Source organism: Myxocyprinus asiaticus, chromosome 11, assembly GCF_019703515.2.
Source record: "Myxocyprinus asiaticus isolate MX2 ecotype Aquarium Trade chromosome 11, UBuf_Myxa_2, whole genome shotgun sequence".
Classification (NCBI taxonomy): domain Eukaryota; kingdom Metazoa; phylum Chordata; class Actinopteri; order Cypriniformes; family Catostomidae; genus Myxocyprinus; species Myxocyprinus asiaticus.
In genome coordinates, this window is record NC_059354.1 from 18,233,021 (window position 1) to 18,254,155 (window position 21,135).

At 40.2% G+C, this 21,135-nt stretch overlaps 1 protein-coding gene across 1 annotated transcript in view; it reads left to right on the forward strand.

Moving 5' to 3' along the window:
- The window catches only part of LOC127447974 (unconventional myosin-X-like), a 118,811-nt gene that overhangs the window by 42,045 nt on the left and 55,631 nt on the right, over positions 1-21,135 (forward strand). Inside the window, exons 3-12 of the mRNA XM_051710246.1 lie at positions 9,255-9,413; positions 12,807-12,994; positions 13,443-13,577; positions 13,941-14,079; positions 14,193-14,277; positions 14,745-14,851; positions 16,254-16,383; positions 17,095-17,213; positions 20,275-20,421; positions 20,523-20,623. Coding sequence (XP_051566206.1) covers positions 9,255-9,413; positions 12,807-12,994; positions 13,443-13,577; positions 13,941-14,079; positions 14,193-14,277; positions 14,745-14,851; positions 16,254-16,383; positions 17,095-17,213; positions 20,275-20,421; positions 20,523-20,623 — 1,310 coding nt within the window. The remainder of the gene's footprint in view (positions 1-9,254; positions 9,414-12,806; positions 12,995-13,442; positions 13,578-13,940; positions 14,080-14,192; positions 14,278-14,744; positions 14,852-16,253; positions 16,384-17,094; positions 17,214-20,274; positions 20,422-20,522; positions 20,624-21,135) is intronic.

Genomic DNA, 21,135 nt, shown 5'->3' on the forward strand with positions numbered 1-21,135 from the left:
AGATATTATCCATAGAGAGCAGTAGATTCCTTGTCTGGTCCAAAAGTCAAGACTCTGTGTTAGGTTCCCATCAACATTGCTGTCACACAGTGTTAACATTAACAATGATACACATTCCCACAACTATGACAGCTATGAGCTGCTCTGCTTTTGCAACAATGGATTCATCATACATAAATGAACTGTGTCCAAAACCTGAAAAATCCTGCATATGGAGGTAGGGAGACAACAAGTCATATCTGAATCCAAGTTTTTTAACATCCTGTCTACTGGGATTCCTTTATCTGGCCGATTTTTTGAGGCAGCATACGTGTATCCTTCACTGCCAGTGATGATCCCACAATTCTGCATGTGCGGTTCGGTGGTTGATGGAAAGATTAAAAATGGTGTATGATGGAACAATTGAAAGTCAACCCGAGTGTATGAAAAGTTGTAATAATATTAAAAAATGGCAAAATTGTAAGATATCTTACGATTTGGCTTGTACAAAAGCATGCAACTTTTATTATTGAGGAAAATGAACAAACCAACAAACAATGTTATTCTGATTTTTCTAAATTTAAAGGAATAGTTCACCCAAAAATGAAAATTTGCTGATAATTTACTCACCCTCAGGCCATCCAAGATGTATCTGAGTTTCTTTCTTCATCAAAACAGAATTTAAAATTTTTAGGATTTCATTTCAGGCCTCCTCCTTTAAACAATGCAAGTGAATGTCCTCAATTTTCTGACGGTCCAAAATGCATATTTAGGGTGCATCAAAATAATCCACATGACTCCAGTTCTTCTGAACCCAAACAATTGATTATTTTTTAGAAACAAAACAATACTTATATACTTTTTATATGCTTCTGTACATCTCGGTCACGCGCCACGTGGAGGAGGAGGCAGGAAGCGTGTCATTGTTTACAAGAGAAACTTGCACAGACCAAGTGCCGTTCACAAACCAAAACAGTCCAAAACAATTTCAAAACAATATAAAATAAAATAAAAAATAATTTCCAAATAATAATAAAAAAAACATTACTGCAGTAAATAACCATCCTTTATTTCGGAGCAATGCCGTTGCATTATCTACTTGTGCTTTTACTTTAGCAGAAATATATAAGTTATATGACTGTCAGGAATTCAAGCCACACATGTTGAAGTTAGTGAAACCAAGTGCGAGAACATTTACTGAGATTCACAGGATTTACAGGGTTTAAAAAGTGAGATCAATGGTACAGGTGATATCACACAGAAGAGAAGCTTCACAAACTGAAGCGAGTGAATTGAGTGCAAGTGTGGTGAATTAGGAATCGGGTGATTTGGAGCGGAGCGCTGAGGGAGATGCAGAGCCCGAGGGAGGCGTGACAATGACAACGTTTTCACACATAGCTGAGTTCGCTGGAAAAACAGCATGGGCACAGCCGATGAATTCAGATATCGACCCTTTGTTTCTTTCGATGGTCTGAAATCCTCAGGGGTGAAATGTTCACTGCACACCCTCCAATATTTGAGAGAATGTAGGAGTGTACTGATATCCAGGGTCAGCGCGATAAGCCAGAGCTTCATTTGCTCATGATCATGTATAGGCAATTGATGAAAAGTTAATATTTTTCCCGGCGTGCATTTTCTTTGGGGTTTCTGAATGTTGAAGCATCCAGGATACACACGCCATAAACAATGACGCGCTTCCTGCCTCCTCCTCCACGTGACGCGTGACCTTATCAACGAGCTTACGTCATCCCTCTCATGAGCGCACATCACAGAAATGTACGGAAGTGAACATTTGTAGTTAAAAAGTATATAAGTATTGTTTTGTTTCTAAAAATAATCAATCGTTAACTGGAGTCGTGTGGATTATTTTGAAGCACCCTAAATATACATTTTGGACCATCAATAAATGGAGTACATTCACTTACTGTCATGGTTTGTGTTTTTCTTCATGTTTTGTGTTAATGTCTTTTATTTTGGAAGTTTAGTTCCTGTTTTATAGTTATGTGTTCCATGTCACGTTATTTCCTGTTTCCCTGCTGTGTCATGTGTCTTGTTTTCATTGGTTTATTGTCTTGTTATCTTGTTCATAGTTCTGTCTGTTCATTGGTTGTCTTGTTACACTTGTCCATGTATTTATATCCTCATGTTTGCGATTGTCCATTGTCAGGTATTGTGTGTTGTAACATTGTTTAGTAGTCAAGTCAAGTCAGGTCAAGTTATTTTATTTTATGTTATGTTATGTTATGTTATGTTAAGTCATGTCAAGTTAAGTCAAGTCTATTCAAGTCCATGTTTATGTTTTGTTCACGTTTGGATTTACTGTTTTTGGATTTCTCGTTTGTATTAATCTGCACTTGGGTTCTACGCTTCATCATCATCGTCTGCCTGTCATTGCCAACAACGTTACAGAATATCTGACTGCAAAATAAACTCAGCAGTTCAGCTTCTTCATTTACATCAGGGGAATCGTCCCCTGGAGGAATATGTAGAGGACTTCTGCGCTCTGGCCTGCAGGGTCGACTTTATTGAGATTGCCCTCAAGGACTGTTTCCGTTTTGGGCTGAATGAGCCGGTCTCCTCCCTGATGCCTGACGTTTGGAGTACCTACAGCCTGACTCAGTATATCGACCTTGCCCTACTGATAAGTGGTTCACCATTCACTGTGGAGGAGGTGGATAACGAGCCAGAGTCCCACGTCACGACCACCAAGCCAGGGTCCCACGTCATGGTCAAAGAGCCAGGGTCCCACATCATGGTCGACGAGCCAGGGTCCCACGTCATGGTCGACGAGCCAGGGTCCCACGTCATGGTCGACGAGCCAGGGTCCCACGTCATGGTCACCGAGCCAGGGTCCCACGTCATGGTCACCGAGCCAGGGTCCCACGTCATGTTCGCCGAGCCAGGGTCCCATGTCATGGTCGCTGAGCTTGCGCCACCTTCTGCCCCGGATCCTGAGTCTGCTCCATGCCATGTCACAGCCACACTTGAGTCTGCTCCATGCCATGTCACAGCCATGCCTGAGTTTGCTCCATGCCATGTCACCACCACGCCTGAGTCTGCTCCATGCCATGTCAGACCTCAGCCTGCTCCATGCCATGTCAGACCTCAGCCTGCTCCATGCCATGTCACAGCAATGCCTCAGCCTGCTCCATGCCATGTCACAATCAATACCTACAGCCTGACTCAGTATATCGACCTTGCCCTACTGATAATTAGTTCACCATTCACTGTGGAGGAGGCGGATAACGAGTCAGAGTCCCACGTCATGACCACCAAGCCAGGGTCCCACGTCATGGTCGATGAGCCAGGGTCCCACGTCATGGTCGACGAGCCAGGGTCCCACGTCATGGTCGACGAGCCAGGGTCCCACGTCATGGTCGACGAGCCAGGGTCCCACGTCATGGTCGACGAGCCAGGGTCCCACGTCATGGTCGACGAGCCAGGGTCCCACGTCATGGTCACCGAGCCAGGGTCCCACGTCATGGTCGACGAGCCAGGGTCCCACGTCATGGTCACCGAGCCAGGGTCCCACGTCATGGTCACCGAGCCAGGGTCCCACGTCATGGTCGCTGAGCTTGCGCCACCTTCTGCCCCGGATCCTGAGTCTGCTCCATGCCATGTCACAGCCACACTTGAGTCTGCTCCATGCCATGTCACAGCCATGCCTGAGTCTGCTCCATGCCATGTCACCACCACGCCTGAGTCTGCTCCATGCCATGTCAGACCTCAGCCTGCTCCATGCCATGTCACAGCAATGCCTCAGCCTGCTCCATGCCATGTCACAGCAATGCCTCATCCTGCTCCATGCCATGTCACAGCAACGCCTGAGCCTGTCACAATAATGCCTCAGTCTGCTTCAAGCCATGTCACAGCCGAACCTCAGTCTGTTCCATGCCGTGTCACAGCCAAGCTTCAGTCTGCTCCATGACATGTCTCAGCCAAGCCCCAGACTGCTCCATGCCATGTCACAAGCAAGCCTTTGCTCCATGGTCCAGGCCCGCCTCTGCTCCACTGTCCAGGCCCGCCTCTGCTCCACTGTCCAGGCCCGCCTCTGCTCCACGGTCCAGGCCCACCTCTGCTCCACGAGTCAGCATCCACGCCTACCATGGCCAAGTCTGGATCCTGCCGTACCATGTTACCATGTCATGCCATATAACCACGTCAAGTCACCACGGCCCCCATCCCCCAGCTCCCTCTTGAACTCTGTGTTTTTCTTCATGTTTTGTGTTAATGTCTTTTATTTTGGAAGTTTAGTTCCTGTTTTATAGTCATGTGTTCCATGTCATGTGATTCCCTGTTTCCATGTCAAGTCATGTCATCATCCTGTTTCCCTCCATGTTCATGTGTCTTGTTTTCATTGGTTTATTGTCTTGTTATCTTGTTTATAGTTCTGTCTGTTCATTGGTTGTCTTGTTACACTTGTCCATGTATTTATATCCTCATGTTTGCCATTGTCAGGTATTGTGTGTTGTAACATTGTTTGGTAGTCAAGTCAAGTCAGGTCAAGTTATGTTATGTTATGTTATGTTATGTTAAGTCATGTCAAGTTAAGTCAAGTCTATTCAAGTTCATGTTTATGTTTTGTTCACGTTTGTATTTACTGTTTTTGGATTTCACGTTTGTATTAAACTGCACTTGGGTTCTACACTTCATCATCATCGTCTGCCTGTCATTGCCAACAATTGTTTAAAAGAGGAGGCCTGAAATGAAATCCTAAAAATCTAAAATTCTGTTTTGATGAAGAAAGAAACTCAGATACATCTTGGATGGCCTGAGGGTGAGTAAATTATCAGCAAATTTTCATTTTTGGGTGAACTATTCCTTTAAGCCCCAACCCAAACCTAAACCTGACCATAAAGTCAACACCCTTACCCAAACCCTAAACCTAACCATAAATGAATAGGAAAATAAAGTCTGGGTTTTGGAATGAGATGAGGATGTGTTATTGACATACTGTACATCAGTCATTTGTATTGCATAAATATGGAGTAACCAGATGTGTTCACTAGTATTTCCTTTCTTAAAATAAAGTTTTGGATAGGAAACATGGTAAAATTTGATTAAAATTGTTATATAACCAAATAATTGCTCAATTATGAAACTTGAATCAGAGTTTTATGTTTTGGACCATTAGACATAACGTTATGGTGTCTGAAAATTGTTTTCTTACAAGGTACCTTCATTCAAAATGCTGTATGTTAAAGGTGCAGTATGTAAGATTCAGAAACCCTTGTTATTAATGACACCTGTGGCCATTAAGTGAACTGCAGCCAGCTACCTGTTGCTCGTGCTCGTGCTCATGCACACACTCCATAGGAACGCGAGCGAGTGAGCGAGCATCCAAAACAATGACGTAACGTACAAAGAGACTGAACATGATTCACCAACATCATGCTGACAGATGAGGTAGCATAATTAAAATTACACAGTTATGATTGTTTTACTACAAACTTTGAGACTAAACTAAAACTACTTATCAGCTAACATAGCATACTGATACACACATACAGCTACATACTACCGAACTATATCAGACAGTTTACTGTTGCACTGCAATTATGTTGCACTATTGTAAGTTTTGTATGTCATATGTTGTACTACGAATAAGAAACCAGTGTATTTGCTTAAATTTATCCTGTATACCTGACTTTTAGTATAAAGAGAAGATCGTTGAAATTATTTGAAAGTTACAAAGCAAGGTAGCTTGCAATTCGTCAGCGTTAGCAGGCAAGATCAAGTTTGCTAAAATTACACAGATCAATCCTTATGGCACTATATTTCACATGCTTTGCAGTTATGTAAGCTTACTTGTCCAATAAGAAGAACGCCAATTCAGGGTCGGTTTTGATCCCCAAAACCGAATGAAGGTCCCCCCAGGAATCAAATGCTCTGCCGATATTCACTCTAGTTTTCGCTCGACCACAATCACGTTCCTGCTTAGCCAGACGGGATTCAGTAGATAAATGTATTTTTTTTATTTTTTATTTTTTTTTGGCTTACTCTGAGTTTGTGTAGGAGTCGGTGTTGTGCTGGGAGCCGGACGTTTGCTGGATTCCATCTGTAAGATAACATTACCTAGTGTTGAAGTTTGATGTCACTGTTGAATAGCAGAAGAGAAGCTATTACTGTCTGAGGCAAGGCTCTCGGGAGTGCGCATAAATGTCACATCCTTTGGATTTTCCCGGCGAAACCGACCCGCTCCCTTTGCATGAAAATCAGTCTACACGCTTTAATAGGCAACCTATGAAGTCTGGGAAGGGCTCATTTTTTAAGCTGCGTTACAAGCTGTTCACACAATGGCAAAAAAAGGTGAATATTACATGAATATTGTTACATATTGCACCTTTAAGTAGTAAGTAACTGCCTAGGCAAGACCAAAGTTATAGCACCCCCTGGATTCAACTTGGGGTTATGATTTCTTATTAGGTGAACAGAGCCTCAGGTGTTGCTACACAATGGTTTTAGTGTCGATCTCCACACAGATTACATTAGCTCTAATGGGGGCGAGGATTCTGTCAAAGTGCTGTTTCCTCCCTGTCATGTCTGATCAATTAGACCCATGTGTCTGGAGACAAGCCCTACAGAGCGACAGTGATTAAATCTTTATTGTATGACATCATTCTCTTTAAGGGCACTTGGGGGCTAATGGATTTATCCCTCTCAGTTACAAGAAAAACTATGACACACACTTTGACACACACTTGCAAAACACCCTGATTCAACACGTCTTAAAGGTGAGTAGCACTCGCTCTTATGAGACTCGCCACCATGATGCAAGGATGTTGTTAGTGGTTGCCAGGACATTACCATGTGGTTGCTAAGGTGTTCTGAGTGTTTGTACTTTGTTGCTATGTGGTTGCTATGATGTTTGGGTTGTTGCTAGGTGGTTGTTATATGTCAAAGTCAGAAAACCTAACCCAACAAAGTTGTAATATTTTATATAACTCGACACACATAAGGTTAGTAAGCAATTTTACCACACTAAAATCATCTTAACACGCATAATGTTTACGTTTTGTCGCTATACTTTTGAAACAGCATGTACTTTAGCAATTATGGACTGTCCCCATTCACTTCCATTGTAAGTGCCTTACTGTAATCATGAATTCTGCTTTTTGTTAAATTAATGAGGGATGGGGGGCCTGGGTAGCTCAGTGGTAAAATAGTGGTAAGTTTGCTAGTTCGCTAGTTCGAATCCCAGGGCGTGCTGAGTGACTCCAGCCAGGTCTCCCAAGCAACCAAATTGGCCCGGTTGCTAGGGAGGGTAGAGTCACATGGGGTAACCTCCTCGTGATCGCTATAATGTGATTCGTTCTCGGTGGGGCGCGTGGTGAGTTGAGCGTGGTTGCCGCGGTGGATGGCATGAAGCCTCCACACGCACTATGTCTCCACGGTCTCAGACGCGGAGGCAACTGGGATTCATCCTCCGCCACCCGGACTGAGGCGAATCACTACGCGACCACAAGGACTTAAAAAGCACATTGGGAATTGGGCATTCCAAATTGGGAAAAAAATTAAAAATAAAATGTATGAGGGATGAGTAGACATGATTTTTGTTGTAATCAGCATTATGCCACAAATGCTGTTGATTGAGCTTAACTTGTATTGAACCTGGAACATTCTGGAGCATTCCTTTAATATGTATGTTTAGGGGTTTGTTTAAATCCATAACCTAATGATGAACCTTAGCAAATACCACTATTTAAACTTTTTCTAAATTGCAGAAGTCTGTCTATGAGCCTATGATCCTCCAAAGGAAGACAGTAAAGGTCTTTAATTTTATCCAGGGTTGACTGTTATCTGCTCAAATATGTCTATGTTAAAATAATATGAACAATTATTTGGACATTCAATACAAGATTTATCTTGCCAAAGAATGTGTGTTCATAACCCCAAGGCGATAAACTTTAAGAACAAATGTGCTTAATTGCATTTATGTGTGTGCGCATGCTCATGCAAAAATGCATTGATTTATTTTGCATCTATGAATAATGACAGTGCACATAAAGTGCATTACTATAAATACGCAAGATGCTGTCCATATGATTCAGCAAATTAATTAAATCCTCATCCCTCTAGGACAGTAAGTATATTAAAGAGAACTAATTCAAATGTGTGTAAAAGAGACGTCAGCCACATAATGTAGCGTGTCCAAGGATCTCTGAGGCCAGATCAAAGAGGAAGAGCTCAGGACAGTGAAAGTAAGGTGAGCGCTCTAGAGGTGTCATGGGGGTATGGTTTCAGGAATGTGACACAACTTGGCAGACAGAGAGAGCCGGAGAGAGTGAGCAGGCCTGGGCAAATTAGTAAGACAAGCTTCAGGCCCATAGACCTGTCACATATACTGCTGTGAATCATCCCTATCTGTGTGCACTGTAGCATAAATCACAGCTAATTTCTGAAGTGTACACCTGACGTTTGAGAATGCAGGTTCAGTTGTGTCAATCAATTGTGTACTCATTACTTATTTAACAAAATAAATAAGTACATATTTTCTATGGTTAATGTCTATCTGCCGGCAGTTATGCTGAGGTTGAGATATGTGTTTGTGGTGAGGAGGAGGGCGTGGCCGGGCCGTGAGGATGCACGCCCGGCTCTGAGTTGCCCCAATCAGCGGGAGAGCGATAAGGAGGAGCCGGAGATGCCAGAGAGAGAGAGACACGGTGCTGTGTGTGTGTGTGTCGACATGTGTTTCGGTTATGCTGAAAAGCAGTTTTATGTTGTGTTTTGTTTATTAAAAGTATTTTTGGTTGATAACCCGGTTCCCACTTCCTCCTTTCCAGTGAACAAGAGGCATGTCTGCCACAATGTTGCAAGGCAAAATTGATGTACAGTTGGAGTCCATATGTGAAAATACTGTTTTGCATTTTTCTAATTTAATTTATCTTTTTCCACACAAATTATATACTGTATATCATGAATTGGAAAAATTAACATGAATTTCATTTCTTAGTTTTTGGTATGCCCCCTTGTGCATTAATGACAGCATGGACTTGAGCTGGCATGAACTCCACAAGTATCTTGTGTATTTCAATGGAAGAAATGAAGTTTACAAGATCTATGTCACAAATTTGCTTATTTGATTAGTGACCTAGAAATAGCGCTGAATCTTAAATGTGTCTTTTTCCTCATACAGTGCATCATTTTACATTTTTCATAATCCTTAAAGTTTCTGTTTATTTCAAGAATTACATTAGATTGTGAAATTTAAATGTGGACTTAGACTGAATATGTGTTGCTATCACTCCATCAGTTTGTGTTTGTGTGTGTTAAAGGTGATCACTCTGGATCAGGGTGAGATGAACAGGCTCAAGGTTTTACCCATGCATCCCACCAGCATCAGTGGAGTGGAGGACATGTCCACTCTGGCCGAATTACATGAGGCCTCCATCATGCACAACCTCTACCTGCGTTACCAAAAGGACCTCATTTATGTAAGATACATTTTTTTTATACACTTCCACATGTAGTATATGCACACAGGCATGCTTGCACTAGAAACACATATTTCAGCCTGATCTCATGAATATTATGTTTTTGTGAAATGAAACAACGTGCTTCATTACACGTTTTGCTGCTGTTTCCCAGTGAAATGTCCAGAGGTGGGGCACCAAAAGCGAGTTAAATGGTATCATAATCAGATTAGGGTTTAACAATAAATTGAATGTTAGACAGAGGTTGTAATGAATAAAACCTACCTCCCTAACCAAAAACTTTAACCTAAACCTAAGCAATAGTGTCCTAAATGCAGATGAGATGTGAACAACAAAGACATCCTTACCCTAAACCAACTCTTAAACCTAACTGATAGTGCACTTAAAGGAACTTCGATATGAAAAGCACATTTTCTGAAGCAACCACGCTTCTATGACACTCTTGTCTCACATGTCAGTTTGTGTGCTTGGCTGGGCTTGAACCGTAATCTTTCGAACCCAAAATCCAACACTCTATCAGATGAGCTACCGCGCAAGCTAATCATGTTGGAGTAAGTGTGTAAATGTTGGTGGGACTGTAATACAAGCGTTAAAATGTTTTGTTTTTCAACAACACAACACTATGGTTTTTATTACCATAGTTTTAATTTTTTCTGTATTATCACTATGGTTTCACTACGAATATCATGGTTAAAATATGGTTACTGTAGTAAAACCAGGGTAAACTTATTGCGAGGGAATGCAAAACTATTGTGAGGCATGCAAAACTATTGTGAGGGCACGCAAAACTTATTACGAGGGAATGCAAAACTATTGGGAGGGCATGCAAAACTTATTGTGAGGGAACGCAAAACTTATTGCGAGGGAACGCAAAACTTATTGCGAAGGAACACAAACTATTGCGAGGGCACACAAAACTTATTGCAAGGGAACGCAAAACTATTGTGAGGGAACGCAAAACTTATTGCGAAGGAACGCAAACTATTGCGAGGGCACACAAAACGTATTGCCAGGGAACGCAAAACTATTGCGAGGGAACGCAAAACTTATTGCGAGGGAACGCAAAACTTATTGCGAAGGAACGCAAACTATTGCGAGGGCACACAAAACTTATTGCAAGGGAATGCAAAACTTATTACGAGGGAACGCAAAACTTATTGCGAGGGAACGCAAAACTTATTGCGAAGGAACGCAAACTATTGCGAGGGCACACAAAACTTATTGCAGGGGAATGCAAAACTTATTACGAGGGAATGCAAAACTTATTGCGGGGGAATGCAAAACTATTGCAAGCGAAAACAAAACTATTGGGAGGGCATAAAAACTTATTGCGAAGGAACGCAAACTATTGCGAGGGCACGCAGAACTTATTGCAAGGGAATGCAAAACTATTGCGAGGGAACGGCAAACTATTGGGAGGTTGCGAGGGAAAGCAAAACTTATTGCGAGGGCACACAAAACTTACTGTGAGGGAATGCAAAACTATTGTGAGGGAACGCAAAACTATTGCAAGGGCATGCAAATCATGTTGCGAGGGAATGCAAAACTATTCCGAGGACACGCAAAACTTATTGCGAAGGAACGCAAACTATTGCGAGGGCACACAAAACTTATTGCAAGGGAACGCAAAACTGTTGTGAGGGAACGCAAAACTTATTGCGAAGGAACACAAACTGTGGCGAGGGCACACAAATCTTATTGCGAAGGAACGCAAACTATTTCAAGGGCACACAAAACTTATTGCAAGGGAACGCAAAACTTATTACGAGGGAACGCAAAACTATTGTGAGGGAATGCAAAACTTATTGCGAGGGAACGCAAAACTTATTGCGAAGGAACGCAAACTATTGCGAGGGCACGCAGAACTTATTGCAAGGGAATGCAAAACTATTGCGAGGGAATGCAAAACTTATTGCGAAGGAACGCAAACTATTGCGAGGGCACGCAGAACTTATTGCAAGGGAATGCAAACTATTGCGAGGGAACGCCAAACTATTGGGAGGTTGCGAGGGAAAGCAAAACTTATTGTGAGGGCACACAAAACTTACTGCGAGGTAGAATGCAAAACTATTGTGAGGGAACGCAAAACTATTGCAAGAGCATGCAAATCATGTTGCAAGGGAATGCAAAACCATTCCGAGGACACGCAAAACTTATTGCGGGGGAATGCAAAACTATTGCAAGCGAAAGCAAAACTATTGCGAGGGAACGCAAAACTATTGCGAGGGAATGCAAAACATATTGCGAAGGAACGCAAACTATTGCGAGGGCACGCAAAACTTATTGTGAAGGAACGCAAACTATTGTGAGGGCACACAAAACTTATTGCAAGGGAACGCAAAACTTTTGTGAGGGAACGCAAAACTTATTGCGAAGGAACGCAAACTGTTGCGAGGGAATGCAAAACTTATTGCGAGGGAACGCAAAACTTATTGCGAAGGAACGCAAACTATTGCGAGAACACGCAGAACTTATTGCAAGGGAATGCAAAACTATTGCGAGGGAACGCAAAACTATTGTGAGGGCATGTAAATCATGTTGTGAGGGAACGCAAAACTATTCCGAGGACACGCAAAACTTATTGTGGGGGAATGCAAAACTATTGCAAGCGAAAGCAAAACTATTGGGAGGGCATGCAAAACTTATTGCGAGGGAACGCAAACTATTGCGAAGGCACGCAAAATGTATTGTGAGGGAATGCAAAACTATTGCAAGCAAAAGCAAAACTATTGGGAGGGTATGCAAAACATATTACGAGGTAATGCAAAACTATTGTGAGGGCACGGAAAACGTATTGTGAGGGAACTCAAAACTGTTGCGAAGGCACGCAAAACTTATTGCGAGGGAATGCAAAACTTTTGCAAGGGAAAGCAAAACTATTGGGAGGGCATGCAAAATTTATTGCGAGGGAACGCAAAACTATTGGGAGGGCATGCAAAATGTATTGCGAGGGAACGCAAAACTATTGGGAGGGCAGGCAAAACTTATTGCGAGGGAACGAAAAACTATTCCGAGGGCACGCAAAACTTATTGCGAGAGCACGCAAAACTATTTCAGAAAAAAAATTCCCGCCCTGTCATCTAAGGAATCTGTGTGGCACTGGTTATGACCATGAGAAAGCATACTTTTCCCATGCATCATAGAAATGGTTACAATTTATCAGCACTTGGGAACCTTTGACATTTTAAAACTGCAGTACAAAATATATGGCCCAATAGGTTAGTTGAATTGCCTGCCAGTACTGAAGTACTGTAAAACCTACAATACTTCCACAGAACTCAAATTCTATCTTCCTGCTAAATTCTCATATATCCTCTCACATTATGTATCAAAAAGGTAAACACTGTAAGCTCCACATTCTTTGTTCTCATTGGTGCCCATTTTCCCTTGCAGACTAACATTGGCTCCATCCTGGCGGCCGTGAACCCTTATAAACAGATAGAAGATCTTTATGACACAAAGGCAGTGGATGTGTACAGCAGACATCACCTGGGTGAACTACCTCCACACATTTTTGCTGTAGCCAACGAGTGTTACTGCTGTCTGTGGAAGAGACATGATAGTCAGTGTGTGCTCATCAGGTAACATCCAGTTTTACATCGGATGCTATCTCTGAGTTAAAGGAATCACATATCAACCACCTTTTGTCATGGAGTATAATCAGATTTTAAAAGAATTAAAATTGCAATTTGAAAAGATGATTAATCAGATGTGCTTGATATAAAGCTCGCTGCTTGTTGGGATTTTGTGCTTTCTAAATGCACAAAAATGTAATTTGTTTTTGGTAATTTGTGATTCCAAGGGACTGTAATCCAATCAGAGTGCGACCACTGATCTAGAATGGATTACTTTTGATTTATAATGCAAGGTTTGTTGCATAGCACCTCTTAGGATTGAGGTCAGGTTTATATTCTTAGTGCAGTGTTTTTTTTATTTTTTGTCAGTACCACTTTGAAATCAGAAAAAACTCCAAAAGTGGACAGTTGCAGGGATCATGTGTGTTTACATGTGCTGTGTGTGTGTTGTCAGTGGAGAGAGTGGTGCTGGGAAGACGGAAAGCACCAAACTGCTGCTGAAGTTTCTGTCTGTCATGAGTCAGAACTCGACAGGCTCTCCGCTCTCAGAGAAAACCACACGGGTGGAGCAGGCCATCGTACAAAGCAGGTAACACACACACACACACTGTCACATACAGTATACTTTACACCAACGTCAGAAAATTAACCTATTAACTACCAAAAGTGGTAACTTATTAAAAAGAATATTTAATATTAATATTTAAAATATTAAATGTTTAAAATTCAGGGGCAAACATGCTTCTTGTTTCTGATACTGTAGCAACCAATTAAATAGAAGTATTTTACATAAATGGACAACACATCCTGTGCTATATGGCACTAACACACACACACACACACACACAAAAAGACTTACTTAAGCAGGTGCATTTCTGACACATACTTCATACTTTTCTATATTGTTGTCTCCCTTCCATTTTATCACTTGTATCCTCCACATCCGTTTCAGTCCAATAATGGAGGCATTTGGGAATGCAAAAACCGTTTACAACAACAACTCCAGTCGCTTTGGCAAGTTCATTCAGCTTCACTTCTCTCAGAGTGGCAACATCCAGGGTGGCTGTATTATTGATTATTTACTTGAAAAGGTAGCTATGTTTTTTATTTGCGTCATTAATAATAGCTCTTTATAGCCCTGCACATTTATTCATGTCTCACAGATACATTTTTCCTATAAATGCTTTTTAAAATTACATTCCAGAACCGAGTTGTCCGGCAGAATCCGGGAGAGAGGAACTATCATATTTTCTATGCCTTGTTGTCAGGCGCTAACCGTGAGCACAGAGGTGAGATTTCTCACAGTGAAAGAGAACAGAACACACCAGACCAAGTGCACATAAGACAAAAGTTTGGATACATCTATTCATTCTTTATTATTACTGTTTTCTACATCTTAGAGTAATAGAAAAGTCATGAAACAACGCAAAATGTGAAGTACTGTTACCAAAATGGAATTAGGGGAATTGAATAGTGACCACAAAATGTTAAACAAATCAATTCTAACTTATATTTTGGCTGCTTCGAAGTAGCAAAACCTTTGTCAGGATTACAGCTCTGCACACTCTGGGCATTCTCTCAACCAACTTCATGTCCAACTTCGGTCCAACTCTTGTCAACAAATCTAATTTAAATTATTTTATATCAAAAGATCATGAAAATAATAAATTCACTCAGGTGTGTCCAAACTTTCCGAACTTGTACCGGTAGTCTTAAACTAGCTTGAATCTTTATTTCTCCTTTTCTCTTTGGTCAGAAATGTATATGCTGGCTGATTCTCCTGAGGCGTATCATTACCTGAATCAGTCTGGCTGTGTAAAAGACAGGAGTCTGGATGACAAACAGCTTTATGAGAATGTGATGGTGAGTCAATGTGAACGTCACATTCTTATATCTCATGTATTTGTTTGTTGATTAAACTTATTTAAACATTCTTGACTCTATGTCTGTTGCTTATCTCATGAACACATAGTAGTTAATGCTGTGTTAGTATTAATAATCTATTTGGTTTGTCTGTGCCCTTTATTCAAGGATACATTCAATAGTCTTTTGTTAGGCTTTAAAGATCTCCCACTAGAGGGCACTACATCATCTCTTTTTTTGGAAACTGTTGAGCATGAACAGCTGTAGGTAGGGGCTTGTTTAAAGGGACAGTTCACCTAAAATGAAAATTCTCTCATCATTTACTCAGCCTCATTCCATCCCAGATGTGCATGACTTTCTTTCTTCTGCAGAATACAAACAAAGATTTTTAGAAGAATATTTCATCTCTGTTGGTCCATACAATGCAAGTGAATGGTGACCAGAACTCAGAAGCTCAAAAAGCACATTAAGGCAGCATAAAAGTAATCCATTCGACTCAGGTGGTTAAATCCATGTCTTCCGAAGCGATATGATAGGTGTGTGTGAAAAACAGATCAATATTTAAGTCCTTTTTTTTTCACTGTCAATCTCCACTTTTACTTTCACTTTTACTTTTGTTTTTTGCAATTCGCATTTTTCGTGCATATCGAAACCTACTGGTTTGGACAAAGGTGGAGATTTATAGTAAAAAAGGACTTAAATATTGATCTGTTTCTCGCCCACACCTATCATGTCGCTTCTAAAGACATGGATTTAACCACTGTTCTCTTATGGATTACTTGTATGCTACTGCTTTTTGGCACTTCAATGTTCTGGCAACCATTCACTTGTATTGTATGGACCTACAGAGCTGAAATATTCTTCTAAAAATCATAGTTTGTGTTCTACAGAAGAAAGAAAGTCATACACATCTAGGATGGCATGAGGGCGGGTAAATGATGAGAGAATTTTCATTATTGGTTGAACTATTCCTAAAGAGTTATCGGTAAAGAGTTATCCACATTGTTCAAAGCAATTGCATGTTTATCCTATTTCATAATCAAATGTATTTTAATTGGTCAAGTAACAATATTTAATACAGGATAGCAACAAAATGTTAACCACATTGTATATTAAACATAAACACAATGAGACACTCAAGTAGAAGACATGCCTTTTATTGGAACTGTGGCACAGTGACATGCTCTTTGCACATTGAGCCTTGGTGCCCATCCGGCTGATGCAGGTTCATTTTGGCCTGCAATGTTTCTGATACCATTCCCCCTTTCTGTCTCCAATAATGTTCTGTCATTATTAACAGTATCTGTTTAGTAATCAAAAAAAGAACAAGAAATTCCAGATATAATAGAAAAAGCCATGCATCATGACTGGCTCATGCTTTTATTCTGTTTAATGACTGTAGGAAGCATTAAAGGTGATGGAGTTCACTACGGAAGAGATCCGTGATGTCTTCAAGCTGCTGTCTGTGGTATTACATATCGGCAACATCGAGTTCATGACCGCCGGGGGTGCTCAGATCACCACTAAAGGAGGTTTGGGACAGATAAGCCTCTGTCTGAAGCATAGCTAACCTGTCGTACATGTTTCTTTAATAGTTATCTCAGTGAATACCGTTTATCTGTCAGGAGTCTTGAGTAAAGGCCTACAATGACTAGTGTGTGCAGAGATAGCCTGTTTCAGAATTCACTCTATCAATTGCATATGACCTCATTTTAAAGGGGTGATAACTCAGTAAACTGTCTTAATGTTGTAGTTCCAGAGTGTAAATTTTGTCAGTGTACCTGGGTTCGGATTAAGAGCAGTGTCAGCTTTGACCTTGTCAGATGGTTAAAGGGATAGTTAACACAAAAATTAAAACACTTGTGACTTTCTTTCATGAAAGTGAAAAGGGTTTTGGGCTGTCAGACTCCAAAATGACAAAAAAGTACCTTAAAAGTATCATAAAAGTGGTCCATACTTGGGTGCTTCATTCCAAGACTTTTAATATCATATGATAGCTTTGTGTGAAGAACAGACCGAAATTAATTTGACAGCCTCAGTCCTCATTCACTTTCATTATGAAAAAAGTGGCCAGAATATTCTTGAAAAATGAGTACACTTCAGGCCACAGGGATGTACATAACTGTGGCAGTGTTCTCAACCTAGTTTCTGTTTGTTAGAAATGAAAAGATAATCCATTAACTATGCATGCACACATTCGTATAACTGAAGTCTTATGCATTGTGTGTTTATTTGAATGCCAGTGGTCAGTGTTGTCAGTGATCTACTGGGGCTCGACTCATTCCAGATGTCTGAGGTTCTGACTCAGCGCTCCATGATTCTGAGAGGAGAGGAGATCTGCTCACCACTCACTGTGGAGCAGGTAAGAAACGCATCCATCCATCCATCGTTTAGGAAAAGTTCCAAAGAGATATTTTGTTAAAACTTTACAATAAGGTTCCATTTGTTAACATAAGTAAACAACATTAGTTAACATGAACTAACAATGAACAGTAATTTTATAGAATTTGTTAATTAGCTAATGTTAATTAAAACATTTTTAAAATCAAACGTTGTATTTGCTAACATTAGTTAATGCACTATGAACTAACATGAACTAACAATGAACAATTGTATTTTTATTAACTAACATTAACAAAGATTAATAAATATTGATAAAAATTATATTGTTAGTTCTTTGTTCATGATACCTGATGCATTTACTAATGTTAACGAATGGAAACTTATTGTGAAATGTTACCAATTTTTCTTCTTCTTCTTATCATTTATGAACAGATAGATTCGAGTCTAAACTCTGATTGGACAAGCCACTATCAAAAGCATTGTAAAATGTCCATAAATGCACATCTGTGACTATACATTCTATATTAACGCACCAATCTAAATATCTCACAATTAAAATTTGGTTTTGTAAAATGTAAGATTTGTTTCATAACTTTGGGCAGTAATTGCAAAATGTCTCATATTTGTGGTAAAGGCTTTTAATTCATTTTTGTTACTCATCATGTAGGATCATGTCCTGGCATGTCTCTGATGTGCCCTCAATGCCCTGCTCTGCTTCTTTATCCCTGTATCCTCAGACTCACCCCCGACTTCACTGACAGACTGTCATTTAAAAACATGCTCTCACCCACATGCCTGACAAAACGCCTTTGCGTGACTTGGTACCATTTCCTGTTTTTTGTCCCCTCAGATTCCTGCTATAATAACTCTGTGATAAAGATCTCATGAGAAAAGGCACAATAGAGGTAGAGCGTGGAGACAGCGGTTACCAGCCGCCTGATGGGGGCAGTCTATCACACAGTATACAAGTTAAACACAAGAGACAAGTCAGTGAAGCACTAGTGCAGAGACCACAAGCCTTTCAAAACTCATTGTTAAAGAATTCCTCTTCTCCGCAATGCAAGTTCATGGTCAAGTGACGAGTAGAAATACCAGACGTTTCTCAGAACTAATCTCACTTTTCTTAGCCATTTCTGCAAATACTTTTTTAATTAACTCTTTCTAGAGAGAGAGAGAGACTGATGGGGGAGAAGGGGAAAGGGTGTGCATAAAAAAGAATTAAGAGACCTCAGCCCACATTATCTCATAAATCTTGACAAGCGTGTACAACATGCCCAAGCCTTTGTGACAGGCTCAGTAGAGACACACAAAAGACAATAGCCAATAACCCCAGCCTGTGTCAGCGGTCATAAAGCAGGGCCATGTCTTAATGGAGGCCCTTATTCATCCTCCTCCTTTTCCCATCATGCATAAGCACAGTGGTCAGGACCTCAGCAGCTGCATTGGCCGTACCCTGCCCAAACAGGCATTCTTTCAGGTCTTTCTGTTGGAGCCAGCACTCTATTGAGAATCCAACAGAAGTGTCTATGACTGATGAATTACAGTGTTGCTGAAACAATAGAGGGGAGTTTGGCATTCTTAGGAATAGCATAGGCTAATTTGGAAGTATTTACTTTTTCTCCTCCTATAATTCAGTAAACAGTTGGACAGGGTTATTGCCGGGTTTATGAGTTGAACTGTTTAATAAGGGCTTGAAACTCCAGAAGAACATATTTCTCAACAGCTTCCTCACTTTTCATCACTTTTGCACAATGAGTGGGCAGAAGCTTGTAGGAAAGGCTTGGAACTTCTAACTGTAAAAGCTTGGAAATGGAAATCTTGGTCAAATAAAGAGGAAAATCTTTTACTAAATTCGATTGTTATGGTGCAAAAATGTGTCTAGGTTCATTTGTAGCTTTGTGCTAAGGTAACTGTTGTTGCACTCAATAGTTAGATAGTTTCCATACTGTACAATGGCCCCAAAACATATTAGACACTTAAAGGAATATTCTGGGTTCAATACAAGTTAAGCTCAATCGCCTTTTCTTTAAAAAAAGAAATATTCTGGGTTACAGTGAGGCACTTACAATGGAAGTGAATAGGGGCCAATTTTTGAACGTTAAAATACTCTTTCAAAAGTATAACCACAAGACATAAAATATGCATGTAAACATGATTTTAGTGTGATAAAATCACTTACAAACCTTTTCTGTGTGAAGTTATAGCCAGTTACAACTTCATTGCCATGACGATGTAATGTCAACAGACCCTAAAACCCTAAAATGACTGTAAAAATGACAATTTAAACAACTTTACAGCTCAAATAACACAAGTTTTAACAGAAAAATAAGTGTGTTTTTATAAAATTATAGACTTTTCTGGCTTTAAACCCTTATAAATCTGGCCAATTTGACTTCCATTGTAAGTGCTTCTCTGTAACTTTATTTTTTCTTTTTATAAAGAAAAGGAGGAACGAGTCGAAATGAATTTTTGTGGTAATCAACATTATGCCACAAATGTTGTCGATTGAGCTTAACATGTATTGAACCCAGAATATTTCTTTGAGTCACACCTAAAATGTATGAATGTCATTAATTGCATTCGATAACAAAATATCAAATCAAGTGGCATCTGCAAACAAATGATACTAGAAATTTCTCAGAATTAACTTCACTTTTCCAATACCTTCAACTAAACCCAATGTCATTTGTAGTGGATTCACGATGTCTTGAATATAAGTTTTGAACTTAATATAAAAAGCTAACAAACATATCTTTGTGTGTTCAAATATATATTCTTACACAGTCTGAGCTATAAATCAGGAAAGACATCCATTAGGTTTTCAAACATCAAAACTTTGCACTCCGTGGTTTGTAGACACGCACGGTTACAGAAAATAACAACCGTTTAGGTTCAACCCATAATATGAACTTCACAAAAAAACATTTCTTTTTTGTGATGTCGAAATGCAAAAAATATTTTTTTTAATAATCTCTTGAGAGAGTGGTTGTCGATGTTGCGGTTTTAAATTGTAGTGTTGGAGGCTAACTAAAGGAAAGATTTCTCTGGATTAATATTTGTCCCTGTCCTGCTCTCCAAAGGCAACTGATTCCCGGGACTCTGTAGCCATGGCATTGTATTCACAATGTTTTTCTTGGATCATCACCCGAATCAACCAGAAAATCAAAGGAAAAGACAACTTCAAGTCCATCGGCATTTTGGACATCTTTGGCTTTGAGAACTTCGAGGTGAGAGTTTTTGCTAGAGAGTACACAGAGGTGAAATGTTCCAGACAGACAGATTATGCCAATGGCATGTTATCATATTTTTATTACTTTTTCCCCTCCAGGTAAACCGGTTTGAGCAGTTCAACATTAACTATGCCAATGAGAAGCTCCAGGAGTACTTCAACAAGCACATCTTTTCCCTGGAGCAGCTTGAATATAACAGGTGAGTCTTGCATGTGAATTCCAGTGCTTTAGTAAAGAAGCCCTGTCCATGGCACAGATTTAACAATTGAAAGTGCTTTATTGCTCTGATTTAGACAGAATTTTGCTCTTGGAAACCAGCTTAGATTGTCCTACACTCTTTTCCATCCTTTGATCAATAGATGAAAAAATTGAGAGAAGGCATATAAGAGCAAAAACATATTCTATAAAAATATAAATGCTTTGCAGGCGCGTCATCCCATTGTACATACTTAAAGGTGCAGTGTTTAATTTTTGCAGAACTAGTGGGACCGAATGGAATTGCAAAAATACTGAACACTCCCCATGTCTTCCATTGGCCTGGTAAACAGTCCCGTCAAAAACTCAAACCATTGGTTTGGCCACTGTTGCAATGTCTGACTGGTTGGAATGCTCAAACACACAGAGCAATGTTTTGAAAGTGCCACAGAGTATCCAGTTAAGCTGGTAGAGTATTTTAACATTTAAAACATTACATCACCTTTAATATGCATT